This window comes from Pinus tabuliformis, chromosome J (genome assembly GCF_031772625.1).
Source record: "Pinus tabuliformis cultivar Carrire ecotype Pingquan chromosome J, CPIR1, whole genome shotgun sequence".
In the NCBI taxonomy this organism is placed as follows: domain Eukaryota; kingdom Viridiplantae; phylum Streptophyta; class Pinopsida; order Pinales; family Pinaceae; genus Pinus; species Pinus tabuliformis.
The window spans coordinates 1,637,819,264-1,637,845,910 of record NC_142295.1 but is presented as its reverse complement, the minus strand read 5'-3'; the positions used below and the strand labels follow the sequence as shown (position 1 = coordinate 1,637,845,910).

Genomic DNA, 26,647 nt, shown 5'->3' with positions numbered 1-26,647 from the left:
CAAGTGGATTGAAGAGTATTTTCATGACTTGGTGTGTTCAATTGCATTTATAATTGATAGGTAAAGGTAGTTTCTAAGCTTGGTGATTAGAGCTAAGATGCCTAACCTTGTTTTTACTTCTCACACATTTTTCCTCCCTTCTAGATTTCTCTTGGGATATAACATTGTGAAGGTGATGCAAAATTATGTATAAAAGTTAGGGTAATTAGAGCTCAAATATCACAAGATGCTTGTCCATCTTGTTTGATCCAATTGTTACCTTAGGTTGTTTTCTCTAAAAAGTGTAGGTATTTTTGTTTAATAGCAAGAAATACAACATTAACAAATGTTGTACATCAAATATTTGACAAAAAGCTTTTGTACATCAAATGTTCGATGAAAAGCTTACACACAGAATATAAAAAATGACTCTTAAACTGTTTTACCAAAATCAATTACACATCAATTGAAAACTATATATTACTTCAATAAATAATTCATATTTATTTTCTTTCTAATAACCAACCCCAATCCTTTCCACTATATGTAAGTTTTACATCCTTTCCACTATATGTAAGTTTTACATCTTTACAATATTGCACATACAAATTATTAATAAAACAGAAAAGTAAACAACAATATTCACATACGTCACTTCGATATTTATCGTTGAGATCTTGCTGTTATATAATATATTTTAAAAATAACTCAAAAAAATAAAATATGTTTGTTATTATAGATTTAAAGTTAATAAACTACTTTAGCTTAATCTCAATAAAAGGTGAAAAAAAAAGAGTAAGCTTAATAAAGTACTTTGATCATCTGATTACATATATTTTCTTAACCCAACTTTTTAAAACTCTAATTTATGCAGGAGCAAGTACAAATCTTGTTCGGAGAGGCATGCCAATCCATGCAACAGAGTTGTCTTTATTTGTATTACACAGCCTGCAGATGCAATCCCGCCGTATCGGTCTCTCCGACTGTTAATTTTTTAAAGAATAGGCTGCCCTCATTCCTCATATGCAGAGACATATAAACATATTCTGTATCCATGAAATAACCATTTGATTGCCTCATCCTTAAACTATACATTGAACTGAAGATCATTCCATATGGATTGATGAAATGCATTCATCCATCCATCATTCCCATTTTTTCGACGTTGGGGAATTGTTAGGGGAAGTAGCGAAGGAAGGGAGCGTGGACAAGACTCGAGAAAGTTCAGGTACACTCCTCCTGCGTGAATTATAAGCCTTCATCCCAGAGAATATGGGCGATGATTGCTTGAAGATGAGAAAGACCAGGGCCTGCACAATAATGAAGATGAGAAGATATTGCCACCATGCCAGATGGTGAGAACGCTCCACTGCTGTTACTATTTCAGCCTGCAACGCTGATTCCTTCATATCTACTGAAGTAATCAATCGATTCCAATCCTTATGATCTGATACACTTCAATCGATTCCAATCCTTATGATCTGATACTGCCAAATTATGCCTCACCTCCTCCTGAATGTTGAATATAGTTACACTGCAATTCGTGTTTTATAATTTTCGCTTACGAGAAGATAATCGACATGGTTGTCCAAAGCTGCACGCAACGTTAAAGTCGGCGGGTATCCGCCTCCACACTTTTAGTGTCATCACGCGGAATCTGACAAAGTTTTGCTTGCTCCAATGAAAGTCTCTCAGAGTCGTGTGGTATCAACTTCCTTTATCCGACACTTTATTTCTCTGTTTACCCATTTTTAATGGATAGCAATGCTTACGTGGCCGGACAGCGTTGCCCACGTTTACCTGTAGAAAAGTGTGAGGGTTGTATTTCAACGGAGGTATGTTCCACTTTTCTTTCTTTTCCGGATACATCTCGATTCTTGATGTTGAAAAAATTAGAACAACTCGCTTTCAAAGAACAGGAAAACCTAAAAGAGTCGGCAAAGTTTCAGTGAGACTTTTTCATAAACGTTTGAAGTAAATTAACTAATTATTAATTCTATTAAAGTTGGGAAAACATGATGTTGATTATTATTATATTGGCCGAAGGTAGGGTATATTGTAATTAGTTTGGTAAATTTAGTTTCGATTTTCAACAGATTGTTTTCAATAAAATCAAAATTTTTAAAATTTTATTTAAAATTTTATTATAGTTGTAAATATTTGTTAATTATAAAAATATTTTTCAAATTTAAAAAAATATATATTTCAATTTTGATGATCCATTGAGTACATTAACATGACTAATTTTATAGAATTTGAAATTCATAAGTCAAAAATAAAAAATTACTTAAAAAGTCTTAACCTAATACTTGTCCAAAATATTAATTACAATATTAATATGATGTGTGCACTGTATATCTGTAACACCTGTCCAAAATATTAATTACAATATTAATATGATGCGTGCACTGTATACCTCTAATCATTATGTGGCACAAATTTTTCTACCAAAACTTTATTTTACCTTTATTTTATTTTACTATTAATATTGTACCAAAAATTTTAATTAACAACAAACTCATAAACTTTTTATTTTGAACAAGTAATCATGTAACTACTCATCCATGAAATTAAATTTCAACCAGTGCTACATAATAGCTACTCTCCGTGGCTTAGTTTAAATATAGCTAAATTAAAGTAAAAAATAATAAACAAGAAAATTGGTTCAAGATGCGAGATCAATATAAACAATATTTATTTTTTAATAAATTTATATAATTTAAAATAAATATATATTTGGTATATTGGTTTGTTTGATAGAGATCAGATTAATTTTAATTGTTTTATAAATTTCACACATTTTTAACGAATATACCATTGTATAATGCAATAAGAACATGTTTTTTTTCTACCTCCATCAACAATAAATGCTCTTGTAAAAACTGATGCTCTTCTAACACGTATGAGTCTTGCTCAATCAATTTTTTTTTTTGTAAGCTGCGGTGTTGCTCTACTTTTCTATTACTTAGAATAAAAAATACACAGTATGAGTAAGGTTGCCTTCAACTCGCCCTCTTGGGGAAACAGTCTTGCAGATTTCTAATTCTACTTGCATGCATATATCTATTTTCCTCTTCTAATACTTTAAACAAACTGAAATTATCTATACTATGCAGCTTCATCAAAATTAATACATATCTATCTTTAATCAGCTTCTGCCTCTGGACGCTGGCTTGACTCCTTGTTTGCATTCTGCTGTCCTTCCCTTATCATTTGCTGAATCTCCTCCAGCTTCTTCTCTTGCATCTCCAATGTAATCTGAATGATCCTCAGCTCCCTCCTTAGGTTGGGGACTCCTTGCGCCAGTTCTGCCATCTCTGTTGCAGCTTGTTCCAAAGCTTTAGCCAACAATCTCTTCATCACCCAGTAGATATGCAAAGACTGTTTAAATAGGGACATTCTTCCTCTAGTGTTGCCAGGGTCGTGGAGTAGAAACTCCCAATCCTCCATCTCTGAGTCAGACTGAGCTTGCAGCGCATCTTCCTCCATATTCTGGATAATTCTTCTGATTCTTGGATTCGTGTTCTGGTTATACGCCTTTTCTGCTTGTTGAATTTTCTTGTCCAACGACCGGCTTGTCTTTTTTCCGGGTCTCCCTCTCTGCCCCTGTCGTCCTCCCCTTACTCCTCCGTATCTGCTCGTTCCTCTGCCTCTCCTGCTGCTCGGCTCCAGCCCGCTACCCGCGCCTCTTCTTCCTCTCTGTCTGCCGCGCTGCCTTGCCTTTCCCTCCCGCTGTCCTAGCTGCTCGTCACTTGTTTGCTGGGTATCCCAGCCTCCCATATTTCCGCCTCGTTCCTTACCTTGCCTGCCTTGATCTTGCCGGTCCTCCTGTTCCTCAGAGTCATCATATATTTCATATATCTCCTCTGCAGTCTCTTCCTTTGCTACCGCCTTGCCCTTCCTATCCCTGTCTCTGCGCTCTGCAGCTTCTAGTTCCTCTACTGCCCTTGCTCTCTTCCTGGTTTCCATAGCGTCCTCAGTAAGTTCTCGACGTAACCTCTTGCTCAATCAATTTTAAACCAATACACTTTTTTGGGAAATTTAACCCTTGAAAATTAAGATTTTGTTAATTTTTTTTTGTCCACCTAATGTATTATACAACCTCATTAATGATCTTGAAAATTAGATCCAATGTCTATAAACAATGTAACTAGCCGCAATATTATGTTAATTACAACAATCAAAATATTATGTTAATTACAATAATCCATAAATCTTCCATTGATCCATTCTTCCTAGTTTGTTGTACTTTCATTTTCTTATTATCCTTGTTTCCCTTTGTTTCTTTTCAACTTGAAAATTGCACCAAGAGAATCCGGATTTTCTCCATTCCATGTACGTAGAGATACACAAAAGTTGAATGCTATAAGTCTTCTCACGTAATAGTTTTTCGTAGAGGTCATTCGAACCAAAACCTACTCTGCATGATATTGAAATAGATATTTTTCAATCTTTTAAATAGAATTAATTAAGCTTGTAGTTAAAATTAAAATTAACATATCTTTTAGTTAAGAATTTTGATTAATAATAATAGATAGAACGTGAAATGATTAAAAAAAATTTAAATTAAATATTTGTTTTCAATTTTAAAATGTAAATAAGGAAAACAAATTCGGATTATTTTAAGCAACACAGAGAGAAAAATATAGATAACATTATCTTAAATCATTAACATATCCAATAACTCGTTTTTGGAGTAAATATTAAAAAATTACCTGATATGTTTTTGGAGTGAACATTCAAAAATTACCGCGATGATATATTTTGGAAAAAACATAAAAAAATTACACAATGAAACGGAAGAAAACATTAAAAAAATGTGTACCCCTTTTTAAGAAAATAAACATAAACGGAGTAAAAAATGCATTGTTATTTTTTTATTTTTTTAAAGAAATCCGTGAAGCAAATTTTCCAGGAGGTGAGTCATAGGTATCTATTTTATACTTTTTTTTCTCTCTATGTGATTGTGATTGCATTACGACTATTATGAAGTAGCAAGTTCAGTGCGATGACATGATTGTGATTGCAGTACGGCTACTATAAATTAGCAAAAGTTATAGTTACGAAATAACAAGTCAAAGAAAGAAACTAAAAGTCGTCATTACGAAATAACAAGCGAAGAAAAAGAACTAATTATATTAGAAAAAATAATTTTAAACCATCTATAATATGAATCCGGGCTAATTAAACTAAACATTAAATAATAATAGGTTAAAATAATATAACATATAAATATAAATAATAAAAAAATAAAAAATAACTTTCAAAATTATGCTTTAAAAATTTGGAAAATATATTAAATATTTGATTAAATTAATGTCGAATCAACTGCAAACCGTCTACCCATAAAAACCTACCATTATTCTTTTGTTATGTACGCGGGGTGCCTTAAGGTTTAAAAGTGTATCAATTCAAAATCTATGAGGTAACCTTCTTACTCTCTTCAAGCCCTAATCAAATGATTGATGGTGCCTTTTCCTTGTACATATGGGGCATCCCCATGTGGATGCCACCCTTTGTACCTATGGGGCATCCTCATGTGGATGCCACCCTTTTTTAACAAGTAAGAAATGGACTTTTCATTTAAAGTGAAACCATCCTCAAGTATTTAATAAGCATGTTGTCACCTTGGGCTCCCAGTTCAATACAGGTTGGAGCTAACTTCCGGGTAAAAAGGCAACATAGTATCATAATGGACTCTCGTGACTGGATTAGATTGCACACTTCTTATTTTTATTGAAATGTGGAGGCGAAATTTAAAAGAATATTAAATTTACATAAAATTACTTGTTATAGAAGTTTATTGAATAGTTGAATTTTTAAATAATATTTTAATTGTATGTATGTTTTATTTTAGGATAATTTTTTTGAAAAAGGAAAAAGGATTAAATACTTTTATAAAGTTGAGTATATATGAAAGCTACTATTTTTTATTTTAATTCCTAATGTACTCAACATTAATTTTTACTTTTTTCTTTAAATTTATGTATTTAGTTAAATTTATGTGTATTTATTTAATATATATATAAATATATAAATATGTTTCTATGTTTTCTAATTAATTAAGAAATTAAAGGTTAGTATTTTTTATTTTTCTTTTTAATTTTATATACAATTATATTTTAATTTTATAATTAATTATTAACATGTATCAAAATTTAATTTAAAAAATATATATATTTCTAAATGGTATTATATAATTAATAATCCTATAGAAAGTTGTTATTACAAATGAATGTGATCTCTTTTATGATATTTTTCAAAAAGTATTTTTAATATAATAAAGATCCATTGTATTATTAAATATTCAATCATTTATTAAGTTGGTTGATCAAATTCACTTGTTGATATTTTCAATGCAATAAGAAAATATCTTTTATGTTATTTTGATTACAATTCTCTTCTAGATATGAGACAAAATTGATTGAGAAATGTACCTCTAAAAGAGCCAAAATATCCAATAATTCAACTAAACTTTGTCTATTTATTTATTATTATAGATATCCAATATACATCCATATTAAATCATAATTACGCCGTAAGGCGTTTCCCTCTGAAATAAACTCTCCAAACTGCTGTCGTGTCAAAATATGTGCCATTCGATTGGGTTGTTAGACGATGGAGTAATCCTTACCCATTGATTTGAATTGCGCAATGCGAACCGTCAACCGTCTTTCAACAAGATACGTTGCGGTGAGCACAGACGAGAAGGTGAGGCCCCTAGGGAGGCGAGACATCGTGGTGGTGTGGACGGAGAGACATTAGTATTCGCAGAACCACAAAATCGATGGCCACGCTCAGCCAAATAATCAAGCAAGACCGTCATCCCGTCTGGCTTGCCGATGCGCTGATTCTTTCAGCCGTTGCATACAGCGACAATCCTCGGCAGGAACTTGAAACACTGAATACCACATTCGGCTTGCCGGAAACGGCGATCTATGAATTTCTGGAAGAAGACAAGCTGCAAATTTATAGCAGATTATAGCAGATTTCGGAAGGCTCAAATTATGCCTGTTGCATCGTAACACATTTCGATAGATGAAGATACGCTCAAGGTACGCGCGAGTTTTTCTAAGCAGTTTACAGTGGCAGATTATACAATAACATACGCTTTTATTGACATAGATTTATTGATCCAAGGATAGCTTTTGTAAACTCCTAGTTACTAAAAAATGGTGCAGGATAGATTCAACATTTGCTTTTTCACATTCAGTATTTTCAATAGCGTTCTGGATTTTCGCCTTCATGATGGGGTACTAGAGAAAGGTTATACTGCATTTGGCCTGCATCTGATTGCAACATTCCACAGTCTAGAGAAAGGGATTTTACAAGCTTTCTGAGACCCTGTACATTAGCCTTAGGAATTGATGCAGGAGCATCTGGTCGACAGGGCGCAGACCGAGAAGAGGCAGACAAGGTTTCTGAAGAAGATTGGGAGAAGTGAATATTTCGACAAATGGACAGCAAGACTGTCAGAGTTTTTTTATTTATTTATTTTGTTCTTCAAAGGTTAACTACAACATTTAGTTTATTAGCTTAAATTTCTTTTTTAACTTGTTCTGTTTCAATTGTAGTAACAGGTCCTAACTAGAGTTGTTAAGGGCCTGTAGTTATAGGTTTTAAACTTGGATTGTTAAGAAATTAGATAAAAAGTCCATAAATCAATGTAAGCATTAAACCCTTACGGGACAGAAGAAACAGACAAACTAACAAATAGCCAAGTCACGTAACTGGAAGTAACTGTCAAGTAAACTGTAATATGGAACTAACAAACAGTTGTCTAACTGCTGAGCTATTGTATAAGAAGACAGAAAAGATAAACGAGAGGGGTTCTGGAGTGTAACATTGAAAAGAGTAATAGCAGAATACATTTCATTCCTTCATATATTGTTCAGTGCACATATAAATTTCCAGATTATGAGTTTTGTGTCCTCGAAGATAAAACATGCATGCACAGTAAATCCTATTCATTCCATTTAGCACAAACAAGAACCGTGACAGAGTTTCACGAATCCACGCATATTCATCCATATCCAATTCTGTTTACATCCACATATTGCAAGTAGCTATTATAATCAAGTCTCGTTACTCCGAAAGGCAAACACACATATATATATACTTCTGTTCATGTAAATACATTGCAGGTCGACACAGTAACAAAGAAATCCAGCTCCAAACGTTTCACGACCAGCCGAAGCCGAGGTCAAGTGGAAAACGAAAGAAGTCAGGCAAACAAAGCAAGAAACAACGGTCCTCAAACCACTGGTAAGCAACAACACCGAGTCCCAAGTTATTACATTTACTGTGTGAACATATTGCCGGGTATAAAACTACCAACGGCCAAGCAAACGAGAACCCAGAAAACTTCCTAACCACTGCTACAGATTGACCGAGCAACGAAAGAACAAAGGACCGAGTCATTAACCGAAAGCAACCATAGAAACCCTCTAAATTACAGAAGTGGGTTGATACATTACGCAGACCTGACTCATTATCAAATACAGACAACCATAACAAACAAATACAGTGAAGGCTAAGAGCCACAGAAGAGGGTAGATTAGGAACAGAGCTACCCGGAGGATAGACGGTCGAACTTCCTGCAAGGCCACGGGACCGGTTACCTGCAACCACCACAACACAAAATTGTTAGGGTCATGGTCATATCCAAGATCATGCAACAGAAACAGTTCAGTGAAATCATATAGAAAGAACAGAGAGTAGAGACCCGTGTATGGCCGATGGGGTGGAGCCATACCTGCTGTAACCAGACCCATAAGTCGCAGAAGCACAGTGACAACCTGACCACAGAGGAGCTGTGAAGGGTTAGCAGAAATTCGAGCCGAGAGCAAAAGCATTTAGCATGGAACAAAACCCTCACCTGAACAAACGGAGCCGAATGTTGGGTTGGAACCAGAGACGGAGTTGAATCCCTGAGTTTATCACCGAGACGGAGCCGAACACCTGAACAAAACCCAGATATAGAGCCGAATACCAGAGCAGAGCCACAGAGAGCAAAACCATACCGTGAAAATGACCAAATGAGCGCGAACTAGCCGAGGAAAAGGGCAAAGGATAGAGTTAGGGTTTGACAAATCCCGAGACAGACAGGTGTAGCGTGGAGAGGCGGAGAAGTACAGTGGGTTGATTAAATATCACCTAACTCATAAAATCACAATCAAACCATATTCATTAACCAAATAATAGCGCAGGTCCACATAGGATTTGGGAGTGTGGGACACGTGGGCTGGGTCCCCATCAATTGGTATCAGAGCAGTTTTCTTTATTTAGAAGAAGATGGCAGAAGGACAAGTGCCAAGACGAGGACGTGGAAGAGGTGCACGTAGAGGAGCAGATGAAGGATTGCGGGAACAAATTAGAGTTCTTACAGCTCGCTTGGAAGCAGTAGAAGCGGGTAGACGAAGAGACCCAGAACTGGGAGACACCAGTGAAGAGGAGGTGATGACTGCTGCAGAAGGGTCTGATGAGGAAGCTCCAGAATTGAGGTTGCTGTGACAGGTTTTAATGGCCAGCAGCAAACCAAAAACAGAAATCTCTAATTATGATGGCAGTCTGTCTGCGGAAGTCCTGTTGGACTGGATAAGCGAACTGGATAAATATTTTGAAAATGAAGAAGTCAGTGAGGATAAGAGGGTTAAGTTCGCTGCCACTAAGTTGAAGGGACACGCACTACTATGGTGGGACAGTGTCCAAGCAGACAGAAAGAAAATGAACAAGTCGCCGATATGACTATGGTCCAGAATGATAGCGAAGTTGAAAGGCAGATTTCTGCCAAAAGATTACCAGGTGGAATTATATCGGCGAGTGCAGAGCTTAAGAAAAAAAGGAATGACAGTTAGGGAGTATACAGAAGAATTTTACAGAGTAAATTTACGTGCTGGTTATACTGATGATAACCCAGAAAAGACAGCAAGGTACGTAAATGGATTGAGGATGGAGATATTAGATGAAATCAGTATTCTTTCTCCCCGAAATATTGAAGAAGCCTTTCAGAGCGCTGTAAAGGCTGAGGAAAAGATTAACAGAAAACAGAACAGCAGAAGAGGGAGAGGAAGTAGCAGAGGACGGGGACAGTCCTACGGAAGAGGCAAGAGTGCTGCAAACAGCGAAGAAGGCAGCAGTTCAAAAACTTCAGGGACAGCCGAAAAAGGGGATAGCACCAGAGGAGGTCGGTCATACCAGAGAGGACGAGGGAATGGCCGCGGAAGAGGGGCGAATGTCCAGTGCTACAGGTGCCACAAATGGGGGCACAGAGCCTTTGAGTGTCCAGAAGTTGAACAGGCTGGTCAGAGGGGAACGCTGATGGCACAGCCTGAAGAAGCTGAAGCACAACCCTGGGAAGTGGAAGACATGGCGGAAACGGGGGAAGCTTTAATTTTGAATAAAGTATTGATAAAGCCAACCAAGGAAGTGGTCGAAACAACCCAGCGGAAAGCACTGTTCCGGACAGTCTGTAAATCGCATGGAAAGTGCTGTAAGGTCATCATAGACAGCGGGAGTACCGATAACTTGGTTGCCACAGAGATGGTGGAAAAGCTGGGGCTGAAGCGGCTGAAGCACCCCACACCTTACAAGGTGTCGTGGCTGCAGAAAGGCCACCAGTTGTTGGTCGATGAACAATGTGAGGTGGAGTTCCGCATTGGCAAGTACCACGATACAGTGGTCTGTGATATCATGCCAATGGACGTGTGCCACATACTGCTCGGAAGACCATGGCAGTATGACAGGAAGGTGACACACGATGGAAAAACAAATTGTTATAAATTTACGAAGGATGGGGTCAAACATACACTTGTACCCATCAAGGAGGAAGATACAGCTGAATCAAGCGGGACAAAAGCACTATTACTTGGAGGAAAGCAGTACATAAAACAGATTGAAGAAAATGAGATTAATTTTGCAGTGGTAAGGAGGATGAAGCCAGTGTTACTGAGCGTGGAGAGATCAGAATTGCCCAAGGAGATCCAAGAGCTGTTAGAAGAATTTCAGGATATTGCGGCTGAGGAGTTACCTGATCAGTTACCTCCCAAGAGGAGCATCAGCGACCATATTGACTTTATACCAGGATCAAGTTTACCGAACAAGGCAGCGTACAGAATGAGCCCCAAGGACAATGAGGAGGTACGCAAACAAGTGCAGGAATTGTTAGATAAGGGACTGATCAGAGAGAGTTTAAGTCCCTGTGCAGTACCTACAGTCCTTGCACCCAAGAAAGGTGGAGAATGGCGAATGTGCACAGATTCGCGGGCTATAAACAAGATCACCATTCGATACAGGTTTCCCTTGCCTAGAATGGATGATATGATGGACTGTCTTAGTGGGGCAGCATATTTTACTAAGATAGATCTGAAAAGTGGGTACCATCAGATCAGGATCAGAGAGGGAGATGAGTGGAAGACAGCCTTTAAGACCAACGAAGGACTGTACGAATGGCTGGTCATGCCATTTGGATTGAGTAATGCTCCAAGCACTTTTATGAGATTAATGAACGAGATGTTAAAGGAGTTTATTGGAAAGTTTGTAATAGTCTATCTGGATGATATTTTGATTTTCAGCAGGACGAAAAGAGAACACCTTCAGCATATCCGAAGGGTATTCGAAAAGCTGCAGCAGAACAAACCGCTGATAAATTTAAAAAAATGCACTTTCTTGCAGAAGGAGTTGATTTATCTGGGATTTGTAGTAGCAGAGAATGAGTTGAAGATGGACCCAGAGAAGATTGAAGCGATCATGAGTTGGCCGTCACCCAAGAGTTTATTCGAGGTACGTAGTTTTCACGGTTTAGCAAGTTTTTATCGAAAGTTTATCAGGAACTTTAGTGAAATCTGCACACCCATGTTAGAAACCATCAAGAAGGCCAGCCAACCTTTTTGCTGGACTAAGGCGGCAGAAAACAGTTTCCAACTCCTGAAGCGTAAAATAACAGAAAGGCCAATCTTGAGACTGCCCGATTTCAGCAAACCTTTTCAGGTTCGATGTGACGCCAGCGGGACAGCTATTGGCGCTGTACTCAGTCAAGAGGACAGACCAGTGGCATGCTTTAGTGAGAAGCTGAATGAAAGTCGGCAGAAATATTCGTTATATGATAAGGAATTTTATGCAGTGGTTCAAGCCTTGAAACATTGGAGGCACTACTTACTGGGAAATGAGTTCGTTTTGTTCTCTGATAATTCTGCTTTGCAGTACATAACTCAGCAGCACAAACTGAACCATAAACATGCCAAGTGGGTGGAGTACCTGCAAAGTTTCACTTTTGTGTTGAAACACATAAGTGGGCAAGCCAACAAAGTGGCGGACGCTTTAAGTAGAAGAGCCCTGCTCTTACAGGAAAGTGGCATACAGGTGATGGGATTTGAGTATTTGAAAGATTTATACCAGATGGACGCGGATTTCAAAGAAGCTTTTGAAGCATGCCAGAATCCCGTATTGAGGAATACAAGCCCATGGCTAGATTACAATCTACAAGAAGGATTGTTGTTTCGAGGGGGACAGCTGTGTGTTCCAGATTGTTCGATGAGGGAAAATCTGGTGAGAGAGAAACACAGTGGCGGACTAGCGGGACATTTTGGCGTCAATAAGACAGTGGAGCAGCTCGGGCATTTTTATTACTGGCCAAGGATGAATCGAGACGTGCAGAGGTATATAACTAGGTGTAAAATCTGCCAACTGGCGAAAGGACACAGCCAGAACACGGGGCTGTACACACCCCTACCTGTTCCAAGTAGGCCGTGGGATTCAGTCAGCATTGATTTTGTCCTAGGATTGCCTAGAACGCAAAGGGGGTATGATTCAGTGATGGTGGTGGTGGATAGGTTTTCAAAGATGGCTCATTTCATTCATTGCCGGAAGACAAGCGACGCCACGAACGTGGCACATCTTTTTTTTACGGAAGTAGTTCGACTACATGGCTTACCAAAAACTATTGTCTCAGACAGGGATGTGAAATTTACAGGACATTTTTGGCGCACCCTGTGGAAAAAGCTGGGCACACAATTAAATTTCAGCTCTGCGTATCATCCGCAGACTGATGGACAGACAGAGGTGGTAAACAGGAGTTTGGGCAACTTATTACGCAGCTTGACGGGAGAGAACTCGCGATTGTGGGACCGAGCTCTTGCCCAGGCAGAATTCGCTTATAACGATTCGCCAAATAGGAGCACCGGTCTTAGCCCATTTCAAATCTTGTATGGTATGCATCCGTGAGGAGTACATGAATTACGAGATTTGGGACAGCTAGAAAGGAGAAGTGCAGACGGAGAAGATTTTGCAGAAGCGATGAGTGAGCTGCATGAAAAGGTCAAGACAAAATTACAGGACAGCACGCAGAAATATAAGCAACATGCAGACACAAGGCGGCGAGAGGTAAACTTTGAAATTGGGGACGAAGTCCTTGCACATTTGCGCCGAGAACGGTTTCCTAAGGGTACGTATAACAAACTGAAGTTCAAAAAAATCGGCCCATGCAAAATTCTGCGAAAATTCTCAGCAAATGCGTATGAAATTCAGCTGCCACCTGATATAGGCATATCACCCATATTTAACGTGGCAGACCTGTTTCCATATCATGCCCAGGCAGAGGATGAACGAGTGGTACAGCCACAACGGGACACCCAGTTCGAGGACAGTCTTTGGAAGAAACAGTTACCATCGGTCAAGACCCATGAGATAGAAGGGATCATCAGCACACAGGTGGCCAAGAAGACACGCAGAAAGGAGTATCTGCGTTATCTCGTTAAATGGAAGGACCGTCCAATGGAGGACAGTTCCTGGCTTGACGAGATGCAGATCCGAAAGGCAGGCTACTCGGTGGAAGAACTCATGGAACGGAGCCATGAGAACTCTCTTTTACCCCGGCAGCCTGATGCAGGAGCATCTGGTCGACAGGGCGCAGACCGAGAAGAGGCAGACAAGGTTTCTGAAGAAGATTGGGAGAAGTGAATATTTCGACAAATGGACAGCAAGACTGTCAGAGTTTTTTTATTTATTTATTTTGTTCTTCAAAGGTTAACTACAGCATTTAGTTTATTAGCTTAAATTTCTTTTTTAACTTGTTCTGTTTCAATTGTAGTAACAGGTCCTAACTAGAGTTGTTAAGGGCCTGTAGTTATAGGTTTTAAACTTGGATTGTTAAGAAATTAGATAAAAAGTCCATAAATCAATGTAAGCATTAAACCCTTACGGGACAGAAGAAACAAACAAACTAACAAATAGCCAAGTCACGTAACTGGAAGTAACTGTCAAGTAAACTGTAATATGGAACTAACAAACAGTTGTCTAACTGCTGAGCTATTGTATAAGAAGACAGAAAAGATAAACGAGAGGGGTTCTGGAGTGTAACATTGAAAAGAGTAATAGCAGAATACATTTCATTCCTTCATATATTGTTCAGTGCACATATAAATTTCCAGATTATGAGTTTTGTGTCCTCGAAGATAAAACATGCATGCACAGTAAATCCTATTCATTCCATTTAGCACAAACAAGAACCGTGACAGAGTTTCACGAATCCACGCATATTCATCCATATCCAATTCTGTTTACATCCACATATTGCAAGTAGCTATTATAATCAAGTCTCGTTACTCTGAAAGGCAAACACACATATATATATACTTCTGTTCATGTAAATACATTGCAGGTCGACACAGTAACAGAGAAATCCAGCTCCAAACGTTTCACGACCAGCCGAAGTCGAGGTCAAGTGGAAAACGAAAGAAGTCAGGCAAACAAAGCAAGAAACAACGGTCCTCAAACCACTGGTAAGCAACAACACCGAGTCCCAAGTTATTACATTTACTGTGTGAACATATTGCCGGGTATAAAACTACCAACGGCCAAGCAAACGAGAACCCAGAAAACTTCCTAACCACTGCTACAGATTGACCAAGCAACGAAAGAACAAAGGACCGAGTCATTAACCGAAAGCAACCATAGAAACCCTCTAAATTACAGAAGTGGGTTGATACATTACGCAGACCTGACTCATTATCAAATACAGACAACCATAACAAACAAATACAGTGAAGGCTAAGAGCCACAGAAGAGGGTAGATTAGGAACAGAGCTACCCGGAGGATAGACGGTCGAACTTCCTGCAAGGCCACGGGACCGGTTACCTGCAACCACCACAACACAAAATTGTTAGGGTCATGGTCATATCCAAGATCATGCAACAGAAACAGTTCAGTGAAATCATATAGAAAGAACAGAGAGTAGAGACCCGTGTATGGCCGACGGGGTGGAGCCATACCTGCTGTAACCAGACCCATAAGTCGCAGAAGCACAGTGACAACCTGACCACAGAGGAGCTGTGAAGGGTTAGCAGAAATTCGAGCCAAGAGCAGAAGCATTTAGCATGGAACAAAACCCTCACCTGAACAAACGGAGCCGAATGTTGGGTTGGAACCAGAGACGGAGTTGAATCCCTGAGTTTATCACCGAGACGGAGCCGAACACCTGAACAAAACCCAGATATAGAGCCGAATACCAGAGCAGAGCCACAGAGAGCAAAACCATACCGTGAAAATGACCAAATGAGCGCGAACTAGCCGAGGAAAAGGGCAAAGGATAGAGTTAGGGTTTGACAAATCCCGAGACAGACAGGTGTAGCGTGGAGAGGCGGAGAAGTACAGTGGGTTGATTAAATATCACCTAACTCATAAAATCACAATCAAACCATATTCATTAACCAAATAATAGCGCAGGTCCACATAGGATTTGGGAGTGTGGGACACGTGGGCTGGGTCCCCATCAGGAATACTCAATCCTTTCTCTAGATCTCTAGATTGTTGGGTTGGGACTTCTTATCTTCTGCACTGAATTGATGTACACCTCCACTGCCAATCTCGATATCCGTCACAAGTTTAAAGTCCTCAGTCTTTACAACTTCGTCTCTGATTCCTTCTCGCCTGGGCTTCCCCTTTCTATAAATCAAGTACAGAAGAAGCTGTGCAGCTCCAAGGCCGAAGCCGATTCCATTCGGGATCTATACATTACAGCAACACATTTGTTTGAATAATATGCATTCTACCTAAATCTAATTTCAATGAAAAACTTCAACACTAACCCCAACAAACACGTCTCGTTCCAGCACTGCCCAAACTGCCCAAACTCCTCCGTTAAGAAACAGGAAGAATGACAGGAAAAATGGCATGAATTCCACGCTCTTCGTTACTATGACACTTTTCTGTTGCCACCCACATACGTGGGGATTACAAGGTCAGTCTGTAAAATTCAAAATGGCACTAATCTTCCTTGAATTATTGACAATTTTTTTTCTGTGCCTAAATGTTGAAAACCAAGCTTACCATAACTGTTAATGGAGAACCATACATGCTTAACGTTAAACACACGCATAGAATTCCTACTACGTTTATTCTCGTTTGTTGATTTAGTGCCAGAAAGGTCACCAAAAATACAGCAGCAAAAAATACTATATCCACAAGCAACACCAGAATAATAGTCTTGAGCTGCATAACAACACCAATTAGATGTACCATGAGTCATAAAATTTATTGGTCGACAAGATCCATCTTTCACTTTGGATTTATGAAGTGTTATCAGAATTCCAGTTCTCTATGTGACATACTAATATTTGTGTTCGATCTAATAGTCGTGGAAGCATCAACTGAAACACTCAATATGAAGGTGATTGAAAAAAAAAAAATACTAACCCGAAGTCCCTTATGGGCATAAATTATAAACAGAATGATATATGCTGCTTCCAATACCGCGCCTGCCCCATTAATCGTAGAGATCAACAGTCCCCGGGCTTTATTAATCCATAATATGTCCATTGCGAAGTGCTCAACAACGTGCAGATATAAGGGAGAGGTTTGAAGTCCTGTGTGGACTTATTCTTCACTATACGCCAAAATGTCTTCCTGTAAATAAAATATTATTGAACAACACTTGCAAGATTGACAAAACTCCCTAGAAACTAAATGTATTTAACCATTCAAAACATTTAAGAGCTTACACCGGCGATATGAAAACGAGGAACAATATCACATTTCCTGCAACATATTGCCCAAACATATAATAATTCAGATGAACAAGCGATTCAAATCACTAAAGAAACATTAAATGCGACTCTGATCATATATTGTATGTACTGACCGACAACACCAAGAATGAAGCTCACATCGGCCATAGCGAGTATATGGTGAGGACCAATGCAATTTTTTTCCTTATTCTCGTGGAAGATGCTGAGATTAATGATAAGGCAGGGCTTTTTCTTCTGAAGGCCTAAAATGCATCGTCCAACCAAACAATTGCAGCAATGGAGTGAGCGCCACGTCAAAGATGGCAGTACCTACTGTTAGGTGTATGAGTTCGACATGAGAGTTAGTCCGGAGCTTTCCGGAACTGCCATAGGTGGCCCATTCAGATGGCCTGAAAAGTGTCTGGGATAAATGCCATTTGGATCGTTTCTTATTCTGGTCTTAGGATAAAAGTCAGATAGCTTCTTATCTTAATAGCCTTTTTGGACGAGAGGTGATGGTCAAAATGAGATTCTGCAATTTCAGTGAAGTAATATAACATTCTTCATGGACCCAATTTATTTGAATGGCAATTTAAACTTTTTGGTATGAGAATCAGATCTGGATTTCATGGCGGAAATCAAACCAATGAGATTATATAATTACGCCGTAAGGCGTTCTGAAATAAACTCTCCAAACTGCTGTCGTGTCAAAATATGTGCCATTCGATTTGGTTGTTAGACGATCGAGTAATCCTTAACCGTTAAAAGCCTGGCCAAAGATCACATGATCATCGCCTGCAGAGGCACCACGGGGTTTATGGATGCGCTAACGGATCTCAACATAATGCAGAGGTCCTTGAGCCTGGGAGCGGGAGCTGCTCATGCGGGGTTTCTTGACAGAGCCAAGAGCATCCCATTGAAGTATCTTAGGCGCCAGTTAATACAAGGGAACAAAATTGTATTGACGGGCCATTCTTTAGGAGGAGCCGTTGCCTCGTTTCTCACCCTCAGATTGTTGGAATCGAGCCCTAAGTTTTGCCACGAACAAGTTCAATGTTATTCGTTCGGATGCCCTCTCTTCGCGGATTCAAAATTGACAAAACATATAAATTCGCGTTACAGAAGACACTTTGTGCATATAGTTTCCAAGAGCGATATCGTCCCCAGGCTTATGCCGTTTGCGCATTTTCTGTACACCCTGTGGGCCGGCTTGGAGGTCGGCCCACTGGAAGATGTGTTCAACATAACGCGGCTAGCGCTTCTGGTATGGCAAGTGCTCCCCAGAATCCGTAAGCAGCGTCTAGGAATAGCAACAGTGGCGACGCAGGCGGTGTCGTGGGTACCCGGCTTGATTCGTGGCTTCATCGGTTGTTAGCTTTGGCGTTGTCCTACCATTCGGGGTCAGGCTGCTCCTTCGTAGGCCAGATGGTGGTGCTTGATGCAGACAGAAGCTTCGATGAGGATATCGATGACTCCTCGGATGTGGATAAGCACCTGGCCTTTCAGTTTACTCAGGTTGTTTCCATGGACAGCATAAATGAGCACAGCCTTCTTAGCTACATCGAAAATGTCTTTTCTGTTAAGACGAAGGAAGAAGAATCTGATTCAGAGCTGGAGGTCCACAGAACCACGGTTAGTGTTTTGCTTGCTGATGGTAGGGATAGGAAGAGTAAATCGAGTAATAATCGGATTCGTCTCACAGAGTTCGAACCCGAGACCTCTCATTCTACCGAAAAGAATAAAAGAAAGGATTCAAAGGCTTTCCGAAGCAAGGTTGCATGCTTAATCTTTGCTAAGCGTATGCAGGAGTCTGCTCCCATACCCATCAGGCAGAAACCGAAAGAGAGAAGGAGATGGCTTGCAATAGTAAGGAAAAACCTGGGCAGATTGGACAGATTTGCTCACAAGTGGAACACACTTTTCGTGACATCTTCCATTTATTATGCAGTTATGAAATTTCGCAAATTTTATGCATTGCAATAGCAAATGAAAGGACCCTGTGGGATGTAGCCTGTATCGCAATTTCTCCTGTGCAAGGAAAAATGTTTGCCCTTAACCTTAAACAAAAAATTGTCATTAAAAATAAATTGTCAAAAAATTTGTTGTCATAAAAATTAAATGGTTTGATCTCTCTTTGGGCAGTTTTGGAGAAATGTGTGAAAACAAAACAGTGCCACGTGGGAAAAACAAGGTATAATATAAGTTTCTTTGCGTTCGAAATTCCACCATAAATTCGTGTGTCGTTTGTGGCATATTGCGGTGAAGGAGAATTATAAATATTGATTTACCATTATATGTCCATGGTAAACTTCCCTGACCTATGGTTGATCTTGTTTCGCAACTGTTGGATAAGGATGTGAGAGCAATACCGTCTCCATGCTGTACAAAGAGATTGGTCAACACAGGCTTCTTTAGTTATCTGGATGTATGTTTCAATTGCCTCGTAAAGAACGAAGGAACCGTCTCTGAGTGTTGGGGTTGCTTCTCGAAGTAGTGAGGGGCTGAACCGTGCTTTCCTTTGGTCTGTGTCTCAGTCAAAAATACTTTGTAAGTGATTTTGAAACTTTTGTAACGACATCTTACAATATTCCCGTAGCTAAAATTCATTTGATTGAGCTGAAAATTGGGCATGACTTAGCATCATCCCAATGCATAAAATTTAGTTGAGATCGAGAAAATAACTGCTGGCTTCGTAACGCAAATTGGCAGAGGAGGATTTGAGAGTCTGCGCCATGCATGTCTCTATGTCTCTATGTTTGAATTTTATTTTTGATAGTAGAAATAGATTCAGCACCATCAGTAGAAATAGATTCAACACCATCAAAAACGTCTAGGACACTTAAAATTTTGAAATTTAACAACTATAACTTGGATTTACAAAAATCTTTACCACATATTTTCTAAATATAACCTAAATTTCCATAACAATCCAGAAAATTCCTCAGCTAGTTAAACTATGGTATTTAGATTTGTTCTTACACAATTCATGGATCCTTTGATTCTATGCATGTGATGAAAACTGATAGGAGAGGCATGAGATTTGAAATCATATTTTGATATATTGATAACAAGGTGTAGTTTCTTATTTCAAATGTTCCACTAATCGATCTATAATAAGTTTGGAATTTCTAGGTGATATTTTTTTCCTTTGCCATTAGGATATTTAGAGAAAATAATTGTGGATAATTGTTTCACACTGTGTCTATATTTACACAGAATAAAAATTGGAGTATGAATTGTTTATAAAAATTCAGCCTCCCATCCATCCTTTTGATGTGTCTCGTCACGCGGCTCTATTTTCAGTTTTACTTTACATATTTATTGCCTAGCATATTTATTTCTTGACATATTTACACCGTAAGGCGTTTCCCTCTTAAATGAACTCTCCAAACTGTTGTCGTGTCAAAATATGTGCCATTCGATTTGGTTGTTAGATGATCAGGTAATCATTAACCGTTGATTTGAATTGAGCAATGCCAGGCGCGACGGTCCATACGAACCGTCAACCGTCTTTCACATGCTGCAGGAAACGATAGCAAAACTCGCCGTATTCTGTGCCTGCCAGGAGCAAAAGAGAGGCTCAGACTCTTCAAATCCGACCTCCGCCAAGAGGGAAGCTTCCATGCTGCCGTTGAGGGTTGTGAGTACGTTTGTCATTTGGAAACTATAATGGATTTCGCCATTGAAGCACAGGTATTTTTTAACAACCACCCGAATGCACAACTTCCGGAAACAACGAATTTATTACTGGATTTTGACCCCTTTTTTGGATATAAATTTTCCCTTTTAATGTACTTTTTCTTCAAACACAGATGAATGTTATCGAAGCTTAGGTGAATGGTACTCTTGATATTTTGAGGGCTTGCAGTCAGGCAAAGTCTGTGAGGCATGTAATTTACACATCATCCATAACTGCAGCCTCACCACTTAATGATGATGGCGAATTCAGGGACTGCCTCGATGAATCTTGCTGGACCCCAATCGATATCATGAGACGTGAAAAGCCTATTTTCTGGGTAAGTTCGTTGTTACTACTCACTTCAAAGATTTGTATTAAAAGATCCGTAATTTTATCTTAACTTCAAATATAATCAATCTAGATTTATTAGGGTTAGGGTCCAGAAGATCAAATTTATGAGTTGTAAAGTTGCATGCTCATAATAGATTTAGAATTAGATAAATCTAATCAATCTGGATTTATTAGGGTTAGGTTGCAGAGGATCAAATTTATGAGTTGTAAAATTGTATGCTCATAATAGATTTAGAATTAGATAAATGTAGACCGGTTTTAAAAAGTGATGAAATCCCAAATAATTTTCATATTCCACTATAAAATGAGCTTCTTAACACAATCTCTTACCCAACACAATCATTATTTTGACTCGACTGTAAAATGAGCTTCTCAACCATTATTTTGAAATTACTTTGAAATGCAAATCTCTTTTGATATTTAGAAAAATGTAATTTACATTTTTATCTTGTCACACGTATGGTATGCTTTCATTAGATATTTGATCTTATTTTTGTAAATTTTCATGGCTTGGTGTTTCTCTTATGGATTGTTTTATTTCATTGAGTTTAGGTTGATTATGGATTCTCTGTATCTCATGGGTATAAGCATAGTTTTGTTACATATCAATAAGATACATGAAATTTGAAATCAATATAAAAATGTTCATTTCATCTAATCTTATATTAAAGCCGCATCTCTGTATCAATGTTGAACATTTTGATTCTCAGTATCCAATGGGTAAGAGCATAATTTTCAGATTTGCCATTAACAGAAAAATGCCCATTTTTCCTGTTCTTATATTAATGTTCACATCTCTCAGGCAACGCTGAACATTTTGAATGGTTAAGGGAGCTTCATGATATCATGGGTTCCATTTTATTAGTCCACACTGAGGATGCTTGTAATGCTCACATATTCTTGATGGAGCGTCCCTCTGCGAGAGGTCGATATATATATGTTCAACAGTCCGTGCTACCAGCATTTTTCCAAGGAAAATTTTGAGAGATGGTTCCCAGTTGATGGAAGAAATTTGGTTTTTTGCTGCTAACCCACCACTCCAACTCGAGACTCATTGTAAGTTCAAGGAATCACAAAGTCCTGTCAGAAATTGGAGTTGCGGAGACATCTATAATAAGAATGGGGGATTTGGTAGAAGAGGAAAACTGGCAGCTATTTTTTATTCATCCTTTTGAATTCCATGATTCAGTTGGGGCTTACTCACAAGGTTCTTCTTCGGTTGTCCACACTCAGAGAAAGTGTTCAACCTTCATCCAGTTCTTTGTTCTTGATTGGCATATCTGATTACAAGTTATTTTCTCAGTGATATACAACCAATCAATAGGATGCTCATGTCTTTCACAACCATTAATTAATTTTTATGAATAAAAGGTGACTTTAGAAATAAATAAATTCAAATTGAAACTAAATTACTATGATTTTAAAGTAAATTCAAATTAACTCACATGTACAATTTATAGTATTCTTCCTACCTCTCCTCTCCTTTGGCTATAGCTTTCCCATTGAGCAACTTGGTAGCTTCATAGTCATGAACAACAATTTATATGCAATATTAATTCAAGAATTAATAAAAAATAGTGTAAGGCACCCTAAATCAATTTCATTTCTACTACATCTCTACATTTCATTTAGATTTGCCCATTCCATGTCCTCATTGTTCCTCAATTTATGCCTTACGGCGTTTCCTTTGCAACATTTGATGTAAATGCTAGTTTAAAAATATTTGTTACAATACCAACCTCTAAACTTTTAGGCTCATAAAAATCAAAATGATTTATGACTGGATTTATTAAAAAAATTCAAATATATAAATAAATTTTTAAAGCAAATCAAACATTTCTTTTACCTTTTTAAAAATTCCAACCAACCAAATTTAATCTTATTAAACATTATTGTATGTGTGGACTAGCCAAATTGGTAACTAGAACAACTCTTAAATTACAAGTAATCAACCGAATACAAACAATTTAATTGTTTCCTGAGGCATCCAATATCTTTATGAGACCAATAAAAATTATTAATATTATTTTTTCCTATTTATGACCTAAATCTATTTTTCTTTTTATTTTAGCTCTATATATATATATATATATATATTTCTTTTTATTTTAGCTATTTATTATTTTTTATATATCTATCTATCTATCTATCTATATATATATATATATATATATATATATGAGAGACAGGTACCGCTGCATATTGCACTTGTTTTATTTTGCTTTATTTATTAATAAATAAATGAATATAAAATTTTAATATAGAAAAAATAGGTTATTTTTAGTGAAATCTTTTGGAAATTTTGAAGTATTGGGCTTCATCACTCATCAAAAAGTGAAACATCATTTATCCATTTTTTCATTTATCTATTTCGTGGTTAAGCTTTTTATTCTTTGTATTTATTTTTTTTAAATTGGTGAGACTACTTGCAAATCGATTCCAAACATCAGAAAAAAATAAAAAGCTAATAATGTAAAAGACTTTTATTAGCTGAAACAACCGACCAAACAAGTTAAAGGTTATTAAATATCATGTTTCTTTTCTTAATCCCTATTTTTTGGGTTTTGGTAGGGAGAGTGCATACTTGGAGTTTTGTCGTTGGACTGTATCCGCAGCTCGCCCATTACACTGTTGTGTAATCTAGAATTTTCCTTCTTTTCAAAATCAGACTTTCGCATTTGACCTATTCGTTTTTGACGAGAGCATATCATGTTTTTTTATATTGTTCAGATTTGAGCAGGTTTATATGTCCACATACTTGCTCAGATTTAAGCAGGTTTATATGTCCACATTCTTGCTCCAGAGAGCAAGATGTCAAACTCACTTCTGGGCAGAAGCATGTTGAAAATATAAAAAAACATGAACTTGTTTATGGAACAAGGGGCAGGTTATTGTGTTCAAAGGCACGTGTTAAATTTGTTTCATTTACTAAAATGGATGTTAATCAGTTGTGATGGATGGTTTTCATGTACATGGACAACACAATTGGATTAAAAAATCGTTTTTTCATTAATATATTTTGTATTAAATATACGCGTTTAGGGTAATCGAACCAAATTTCTAAGTTATCATTTGCTCTATCTGCTTATAACATATCTTTAAGTTATTATCTGCTATGTTGTGTTATAATAGGTTATTGTGTGCCATGAGTGGTTGATACGAAGCTTCCTCAATGGGGTTTTTCAAAATGAATTAAGATTTGAAAAAGAGTGTTCTTTAAGTGTGAATTAAAAAAAAAAAAAAAAAAAAAATTGATTTATTTTTAGATCTAATTTGGCTAGAATTAAGCAAGGATTCATTCAAATCACAAGTTTGACAAGTGAATTTTTCACAAGTTATGGGTTTTTGAAGGTGTTGATCCATATATGTAGTCAAAAAATCAGTTTAAAGAACACAAATCAAGATTTGGTCACAAATCTTTTTGCCGGAAACTCCAAAAAGTCACACTTAAAACTACTTCTAAATAATATTTCAACTTATTCAAAGTCAAATCTTTTCAACCAGTCTTTATTACTTTCATTTATATTTACTTCTATTTGAAAAGTCATTTTTATTAATTTTTTTAATTCTAATATTTGCTTACTTACTTCTTAGCAAATCAAATATACTAAATAATGATAAGATTAGATTTTTTACAATTATAATAAGCAAAAATAAAATTAAATCAAAGTCTCACAATTATACACACACCAGATTTATGCCTTTCAAAATAGTTCTTCATTCATTAAATTTCATAATTTGTAAGGCTCCCTTATTGGGACAATGACCCATTGAGGAAAATAAATACAACAAGAATATGCAATTGATTTAACTAATCAAGCTTTCCTTTGATCTACACTGACATGTATGCCCTTTGCTATCCCTTGCACCTTCCTCAAACCTGACAAACTTGAATGAAAGTCCTTCTCCACCCAACCACTAATATCTCACTCTCACTATATATTGTGCTCAAGATGTCTTGTGTTTCTTCTCCCTTAGCCTAGCCTTCCTTTTATAGCTTTGAATTATTGACCGAATCCACAATACTAATCTCCAAAGTGATTAACATCGAGATTAGATCTAAACATTACTTGATGCAAATAACCTTTGCATTTCATTAGATTAACTCACTTTATCTTATAAAAGTTAATTACTTTAATACTTAACTTAGTTCCTAATATCTAGCGGTCAATTAGGTAACTTCCACATGCCTAAAATACTTAGGTATGTGCAAAAGTACCTTTATAAGCTACTAGCATCAACAAATTTATTGTGAAGGAGATTCTTGTAGATCCTCAAAGATCTCTCTTGGATAAGAAGATGCAACTTAAGAATCCTTTACTTAATGTCATGCATTACTAGTAGATTTGACAAGTATGCAACCCCTTGGATTTAAGCTCCATTGTCTCCCATGCTTATCATGGGTGTGATATTTTAAAGCTTTACAGTTAGATTTAAGAAGCATGTAAACCCTTTCTTCACAAGGTATCAACCATTTCATTGCGTACTTGAGGTTTTTTCATTGTGGAATTTGATTCCATGAATAACATAACAAAAATTATTCAATCATCAATCACGACCTTCTTGTAAGGGTAGGAAGGCCTATTTTTTATACCTTGGTTTTTGGCTTTTGATCCATCCACAAACTAGTTTTGTTTAGCGCCATTATGGGTAGTGTTTCCAACTCCAAAATTATACTTTTGGGCAGTACACACCCTAGTCTAAATAGGGAACGATATGTGGAAATTTCACAACCAAAGACGAGTGATAGATCTACTACAACACCTACGAAATCATGGGTAGAGATGAAATTTATATCTAATTTCTTGCAAGAAAGAGAATACAACCTATGGTTATTCCCAAACCGTCATTTAACTTTATTACGATAATCTTATCCAATAGTTCCTTAGTTTATGATCAGCCTTCTCCAATAGGAGCCAAGGTCTCATAAGGAATGATGATGTTGTAGTCAAGGTCTAGATTTTATCTACTCATTCTCTTTTCTTCATTGTTAAGGTCTTAAGAAAACCATCTAATACATCATTCCTTCTCATAATCACTAATCTAGATTAGATTTGCGATCTTGACTCAAAACTAAAAATATTTCTTTTATATAAAAATCTAATTTTAAAAATCAATTTATTAGTTTTTTCTAACTTATCATTTATATGTGAGAGATTGGCATACACTGCTAGAAATATGAAAGAGAGCAAAGAGTGATTACACACAACACCAAAACACACTTTGATATCTTTATTGATCACAACAGTTACACATATATAGGACATAAAACACTGACTTCGACACATTTAGATCATGATTACAACTCATACATAGGAAACAACAACTTCTAGATTGACGCTTGGGAACTCACAATGACAACTCACAACAACACATGGAAGCATTACTTCCAATACCCTCCCTTAATGCTTACATGAAAAACATTGAAAAAACATATTACAACAACAAGGATAATCTCTGTCTGAATGATCTTCATCAACACTCACGCCCGCTTTGGAATCTCACAAACACCACTCTTTCACCACCACATTTTCGAGCTATCACTTGACCTCCATTTAAAACATAACCGCTTTTGACCATCATTGATGAAATTTGCAAGATCAACAATATTGACACCTTGGTTCGTCGGGGCTTTCA

The 26,647-nt window shown here is 37.3% G+C and overlaps 1 protein-coding gene and 1 pseudogene across 1 annotated transcript; one reads left to right on the top strand and one right to left on the bottom strand.

Annotated features, from left to right (window-relative positions):
* Window positions 1-7,106: 7,106 nt before the first annotated feature.
* Window positions 7,107-17,148, bottom strand: LOC149233791 (bidirectional sugar transporter SWEET17-like; annotated as a pseudogene).
* Window positions 17,149-17,764: 616 nt separating this feature from the next.
* Window positions 17,765-18,355, top strand: LOC149233790 (lipase-like PAD4). Its single transcript, XM_089382296.1, has one exon. The coding sequence runs from the start codon at window positions 17,765-17,767 to the stop codon at window positions 18,353-18,355; it is 591 nt and encodes a 196-aa protein (XP_089238422.1).
* The last annotated feature ends 8,292 nt before the right edge of the window (window positions 18,356-26,647 follow it).

Bases quoted from the DNA above. Each gene is read 5' to 3' on its own strand.
- LOC149233790 (XM_089382296.1), top strand. From the start codon at position 17,765: ATGATCATCGCCTGCAGAGGCACCACGGGGTTTATGGATGCGCTAACG.